A 6,913-nucleotide genomic window follows, 5' to 3' on the forward strand; every position below is an offset into this window, starting at 1 on the left:
CTAATTTAGATATTTAAGAAAGAAATTTTTCTCTGTAAACACTTCAATGTATCAATATTCATAATTTTTTAAAGAAAGGTTTTGAGAAGGAAGGTTTTACAACCACAAAGCGCAGAAAAGAAACCTGCCATACATACCATTAGGTGTTATACTTTGCCATATAGTATGGTGTTACTGACCAAATTAGATAGGAGCTATGTGGGTAGCTATGGCTCAGGTGGTAGAGTGGGTTGTCCACTAATCGTACGGTTGGCGGTTCGATTCCCGGCCCACATAACTCCACATACTGAAGTGTCTTTGGGCAAGACACTGAACCCCAAGTTTCTCCCGATGGAAAGTTAATGCCTTGCATGGCAGCTCTGCTACCATTGGTGTGTGAGTGTGTGTGAATGGGTGAATGAGACACAGTGTAAAGCGCTTTGGATAAAAGCGCTATATAAGTGCAGACTATTTAGATATCAGATGGTTAGCTCCTGTGCTGTATAAAGAACATATAGACAACCGCAAAACTCTAATATATAAGCTGTGCAGCTAGACTTGCTAAAAGCTCATTAGCTAAATGAGCCACTATGAGGTGGTCCTGAGACTGTGTCAATAACAGTCTGCAACCACTTAGTTAGACTGTTCTGCACTAATAAAACATGTCCAATAGCAAGGTATTACCCAGCAGCCAAGGGAAAAGAATCACTCCAGGCTCTCTTACATTCAGATTACAGTAGATGTAAATGTGCTGCCAAAATCCCCACCTCTTCTGAGGCAAAGCAGGGTAATTGACTGCTGAACTCAAGTTCGAGGTCTGTAATAAATCCGCTGACAAAATCTCCTGAGGATTCCACTTAAGGATGTGATGCAGAATAAACTACATACAGAGGATTACAAAACAGATCAGTGACACTGCTTGCCAGGCGTTTGTTTGTGTCACATCAAGGATGATCCAGTGATGCTAAATGGTATGTACAATTGAGATGGAGCACCAGTGTAAATAACATATGGAGGTTTTAGTGCATGAACATGAGAGAGATGGAGATTTATATTATTTGTAGCAGCTTTGTTTATGTGAGCCAAAAACTTACCCAAAGTAATTAATTCTATCAGGTTTATGCTTTAAGACAAGGCAACTTAACTTGTAACTGTCAATTTTCAAGTTGGAATGACATCATTATTTACCTCTGCCTGTTCAACTTGTGAAGTGGAAAAAACATGGACGTCTCCATGTTCATCGTTTGTTAGCAACAAGCTAGCCAACTAACTGTGATGAGTGATGTACATTTTCCTCTTCAAACAGTCAACTGTATAGTCAATGATTGAGATTTAAGAAACAAATATATCTGTATGTTGATTGATCTAAAGCAAATACAGCATAACTCATTTGAAGGTAAGAACTGTACCTCGTTTATTTCTGATGCTGTGTGCAGCCATGTTGATTTGAGTTCACTCCATATACAGGGAAGGAACTTGTGGTTAAGAAGACTACCCCAAGTTGACAAGTTAGAAGTTGAGGAGGGATTTTCTTTGTCTTTTACTGGTTGGGGGTTATGGTTAAGAATTCTTTAAATATGAAAGCAGAAGAGATTGATATATTAAAGCATTCTGTAAGTGGCAAGTAAAGCCGTGAAACACAGTGAAAGCTTAGGGTTTAAAACTCTGGGATACTGATTTTGCTACTGATTTCATGGTTGAGAGTTCAACTCCTGGCACAGCCAAGCTGACACTTTTGGCCAAGGCTCTTCAGCTCGATTATAAATTGCTTTGAATAAAAGCATCTACCAAATTAATATATGCAAATATAAGATGACATGGAGAAGGAACATGCTGGACATGAAATCAATTATGAAGGTCCATTACCAAGGATAGTTAGATGCTTCTAAAACAGTTTGTGAGTTCAAATCCCAGTACTGCCAATCTGCCACTGCTGGGCACTTAAACCTTGACTGCTCAGTTGCATGAATGAGATCGATGTAAGCCAATCTGGATAAGAGTGTCTGCCAAATGTCATAAATCTAAATGTTATAAACAGTGACAAACAGTCATCATCACCAGCCTCTGTATATATCTTTCTCTTGAAGATAAAAAAGACAAAAAAAGCTCCAAGTGTCACAACAGAAAAGCATTCACCTTATTGCAGGGAGATTGTGAGTTGTGAGAATCCCGGCAATGCCACAGCCATCCATACCTGGGAGTCAAGAGAATAAAACTGCCTCCCCCCTCTTGTTGGGAAGGATGGCATACTCTGTCTTCCCTGTGAGTCACAGCAACACTAGCCAATATGTCTGTGAGCTCATGTACATGGAGTGATTTCCTCCAGTGTGTTACGCTGCCCTGTGCCCTACATCTTCCTCAGATGGTAGCTGTCATATGACAGGGGAGAGCTGGCTGGTGCCAAAGTCTTCCATTCTGATGACTCCAGTGGAGAAAACACTGAGATTTACAAATCATTAACACTTGAGACTCCTTCCATAAATGTTAAATAAAAATCTCATAAGAAATAGCTTCAACATATATAATGTATAGATTTCTTTCTTAAATATCAACATTTGTTTATTATAATAAAATATGTTTATTATCAACTTCAGATTATGTGGAACATCCACCATACAAGTCCCTGTAAATGAACTGTTACTATAGAAACCATAACATATTAGAATGAGCTCATAATATAATGACATCATTTCAATTACAAGCAGAACTACTATCAGAGTCGAGCTGTTATATAGAAATTTATACACACTATCAGATTGGAGAATTTAACAGTGCTGTGGTATAATGATGTTTAACTGTGATTATTTAGAAGATATTCAGAGTTCATGGTCCAGTGTTTTGAAGATGAGGATGTTGTCTATTCATGATATGTGATGATGAACATACTATGCACCTGTCAGTTAAAGTTTTAAGAACACTGTTGCTAGGTAACTTACCCATAAAACCCATAGATTTAGTATTGAGGTGTAATAACAATGTAATTTACAAGTAGATCTGAGAGAAATATTGATAGTCACTGTGTTTTTATTGTGGTTCTTTTATCACTTGCCACTCATATAACCAAGCCTTTACATTGTCAGTATGAATGCCAAACATAAGATAGTTAATGACTAGCTAGCATGTAGTTGTTAAGTCTGTTATATTGAAAATATATGGTTATGAATTACAAAAACACAAGAATTATATATTGCACTGGTAAATATAATGTATTGGTAAATTAATCATTATAATTACACTTACAATTCAATACAAAACAAATTTCCATGGGTAATTACTTACATCTGATGAACTCAGAACTATCATATTTTCAACAAGCAGTAAATTGCAAAGTAATGGGTTGTTCATGTGGAATTTCATTAACTCAGTGAACAGAATGTCCATTTTGAAGACATTAAACGAAAGAGCATGGATGTTCAAGCAGTCTATGGGTTTTAATCACAATAAAAGTTCAAGATGTCCTTTCAATAATTTAAATGGCATAAATGTATTCATTAATAAAATTGACATTACTAAGTGTTTAATATTTCAAAATACTTTTCATTCAAACAATTGACTATTTTTTCATTCATTCATTCATTCATTCATTCATTCATTCACTCATTCATTCGATAACATTACCATTAACATTAATTCTTTAGTAACCACTTTATCCTAGTCAGGATTCTGGAGCCAATCTGGGGAACATTGGGCGCAAGGAGGGAGAGTTCACTCCAGATGGGATATTAGTCCTTTGCAAGTAACCTTGCACATACATATTTTCACACTCATTCACACCTAGGGGCAATTTATCATAGCCAATCCACCTATATGCATGTATTTGGACAGTGGTAGGAAACTGGAGAACCCAGAGGAAACCCACTCAAACATTGGTGCAAATCTGCACAGACAGTAACCCAAGCTCAGGATGAAACCACAGGCCCTGGAGTTGTAAGGTGACAATGCTGGGCATGCCACTGTTCCACACACGTTTGACTTTATAAAAATTATTTATATCTATTCCAAATCATTTTATATAAGCAAAGCATGCATCAAGTTCCTCACATTTTGCACATTTGTGTGAGTCCCTTATACAGTAGGTTGTGAGGTTTGTAGGTCACTGAATTCTGACCAGGCTTTAACCTGACCGTTGCTCTCACAGGTCTATAGCTCACTCCGCAGAGTCTAGGTGATTACTGATAGGTCTACTCTGGTTTCAGTTTCACCATTCACTACACAGATCAAGCTGTGGTACCTGAATGACCATGTTGACAGGACACTTTTCATTTGGAGCTCTGATTGTATCTGGGAGCTATAGATTTATTACTCCTACTCCATTGTTTTTTGGGGTTTTTTCCCCATAGATTTAAGATTTCATATGTCTTGTTAATTTATAGGTAAAAGGCAGTGAGTAAGAATGTCCAACACCTTAATTTGCTCATATGATATTTGCATTGTTTTCAATTATGTTCTTCTGACAGTTGGATTAATGGTGATCTTTCAGTGGCACGGAGCTAATAAGGATCTTGTATCACTGCCTTTAAATGCTGTTGAAGACAATACAAAAATCGTGCAGCTCTGCTTCCATAGTGTGGCCTCTGGGCAGGATTGGGTGTCACTCATCGGTTTTTTGTTGCTGTTTCCAGGATCGTCGTCATGACCAGTTTGGGGATTTGAGCCTGTGGGGTCAGGAACAGATTGCCAGTCCTATGTACACAGGCGTCTAAGACAGTTTGACCCAAAAAAACCTCCTCCAACAGAACTGTGTCTTTTTTCATTGCATGAAACAAGAGACTTTGTTGAAGTGCCTCCAGAGCAAGAGCCATCCAAGGAGCAACTCTTTCCACCAGACTACAACAAGGTAAGAGTATGACCTATACTGAATGCTATGATCATTGTGAATCCCACTCTGTTGTTTCGAGGCCATGGCTGCCCACTGGTTTTCCAGCTTAAAATGTGTTTGCTTTGATATGTCATGCAAAATATGAAAATGATTAATATTCTAAATGGAAAAACTAAAAGCATATATAATTCATATATTTTTTTGCACAAACAGGATTATACCAGTGGATTATAGACCTAGGTGAAAAAACATCTCTAATAAGATCTGAATAAGCATTTCTTTTTCACAGGAGTCCCAGTGGGGTCAGCTCAAAGGGTTTTCATAGCGAAATCAATAATAAAGGTGGGAGCAAAATGGCATCAAATATTCACAGCAGAAGAGTGCCTGCAGTCATTAAAGGACATCGACACTTTAGTTACGGAGGAGCCACGTCACCTGAGTAAGCAGCTTCATGTTCTCAACAATGAAAAATAACAGGATTAGTGCAGGTTAATAAATAAAAACAGTAATGTTAGTGTTTGTAAATGTAATGTATAAATATGTAAGAGAAAATTTATTAATAATGATAAAACATTAAGTTAATGTTTTGAGTCTGACACACTCAGCTATATCAGATTTCCTGGCATTGTTTTTTTTTTTTTTTTAATGTTCAATTGCTTCTTTATATTGTGTTTCCAGGTCTATTACTGTAGAACAATACTATGACCTAACTCCATCCAAGAAAAGTAATGTTCGAGTCAACGATGAGATGTGGGTTAAGCTTTTTTCCTACCAATACTTTATATTTTTCTGAGCACTTTACAACCCCGATTACAAAAAAGTTGGGATGCTGTGTAAAATGTAAATATAAACAGAATGCAATGATTTGCAAATCTCATAAACCCATCTGTTATTCACAATAGAACACAGAAAACATATAAAATATTTAAACTGAGGAAATGTACAATTTTAAGGAAAAAATAAGGTAATTTTTAATTTGATGGCTGCAACAAAAAAAGCGGTGATTTCCATTACAGAATCGTGCCTGTTTTTAATGCAGTGCCGCCTGAGGGCCCGAAGATCATGGGCATGCAATATTAATTTTCACCCTTGTCCCTTGCGCACAAGGGAATCTTTTGATGATATTATGGGCTGTAGATGATGAGATATTCTTTTTTTTTTTTTTTTTTTTTTTTTTACAATTTTATGTTGAGGAACATTATTCTGAAATTGTTCCGCAAATTGTAGATGCAGTTTTTAACAGATGGGTGAACATCTGCCCATCTTTACTTCCGAAAGACTCTGCCTCTCTAAGATACTCTTTTTATACCCAATCATGTTACTGACCTGTTGCCAATTAACATCCAGTTATTTCTTTTTAGTAACACTTTTCCAGCCTTTTGTTGCCCTTGTCCCAACTTTTTTGAGACGTGTTGCGGCCATCTAATTCAAAATTACTTTATTTTTTCTCAAAATGGTACATTTCCTCAATTTAAACATTTGATATGTTTTCTGTGTTCTATTGTGAATAACATATGGGTTTATGAGATTTGCAAATCATTGCATTCTGTTTTTATTTACATTTTACACAGTGTCCCAACTTTTTTGGAATTGGGGTTGTACAATATGTTAACTGAGACTATAATCTCCTGTCTCCCTTTAGAATTCCCAAGCCAAGCGATATCAATGTTGGGTAAGAACATAAAAATGGTTTGTTTCCTCCGTTCTCAAGTTCTTGACAGTGTTCATAACATCTATATTATTTAACCAGGTTGCTAAGATTGCCTCACACCCCTCCTTCTCATCATGCTGGTGATGCAGTTGGTAAATGAGTTCAGCTGATTGTTCACTTGCTCTAACTGATATGAAGCTCAGCCTTTGTCTGTGTTCTTACAGTGAGAAACAAATTAAGGTCTCCATCCCGAGAAAACACCCATACCAGTCGCACATATCCCACTGTGCCATGTTCCCCACCTACCACTGCCCAGATGACCCAGACACAGGCATACGAGCCTCATCCAAACTCCCCATCAATCCTCTATTACCAGCCAATGCTCCACAGGTCACTCTGCTCAGCAAGACTAAAGGTCAGAGCACTTATGCCATTATGCCTTGATCAATGGACATAAGCCTACA

General features: G+C 37.2%; 1 protein-coding gene across 1 annotated transcript; it reads left to right on the forward strand.

The window, feature by feature from the left end:
• The first annotated feature begins 4,262 nt into the window (after nucleotides 1–4,262).
• Nucleotides 4,263–6,913, forward strand: LOC128609500 (uncharacterized). Its single transcript, XM_053627983.1, has 4 exons — nucleotides 4,263–4,816; nucleotides 5,088–5,237; nucleotides 5,477–5,548; nucleotides 6,441–6,913. Exons 1-4 carry the CDS (start codon nucleotides 4,737–4,739, stop codon nucleotides 6,472–6,474), a joined length of 336 nt encoding a protein of 111 aa, XP_053483958.1. The 5' UTR covers nucleotides 4,263–4,736; the 3' UTR covers nucleotides 6,475–6,913.

Source organism: Ictalurus furcatus, chromosome 1, assembly GCF_023375685.1.
Source record: "Ictalurus furcatus strain D&B chromosome 1, Billie_1.0, whole genome shotgun sequence".
Lineage (NCBI taxonomy): Eukaryota > Metazoa > Chordata > Actinopteri > Siluriformes > Ictaluridae > Ictalurus > Ictalurus furcatus.

What these genes read in the sequence shown, in the direction of transcription:
- LOC128609500 (XM_053627983.1), top strand. Translation starts at nt 4,737, where the DNA reads ATGAAACAAGAGACTTTGTTGAAGTGCCTCCAGAGCAAGAGCCATCCA. An exon ending in GGAGGAGCCACGTCACCTGA is followed by an intron (nt 5,238 to 5,476) that starts GTAAGCAGCTTC and finishes TTGTGTTTCCAG; the next exon opens with GTCTATTACTGTAGAACAAT. An exon ending in GTTCGAGTCAACGATGAGAT is followed by an intron (nt 5,549 to 6,440) that starts GTGGGTTAAGCT and finishes GTCTCCCTTTAG; the next exon opens with AATTCCCAAGCCAAGCGATA.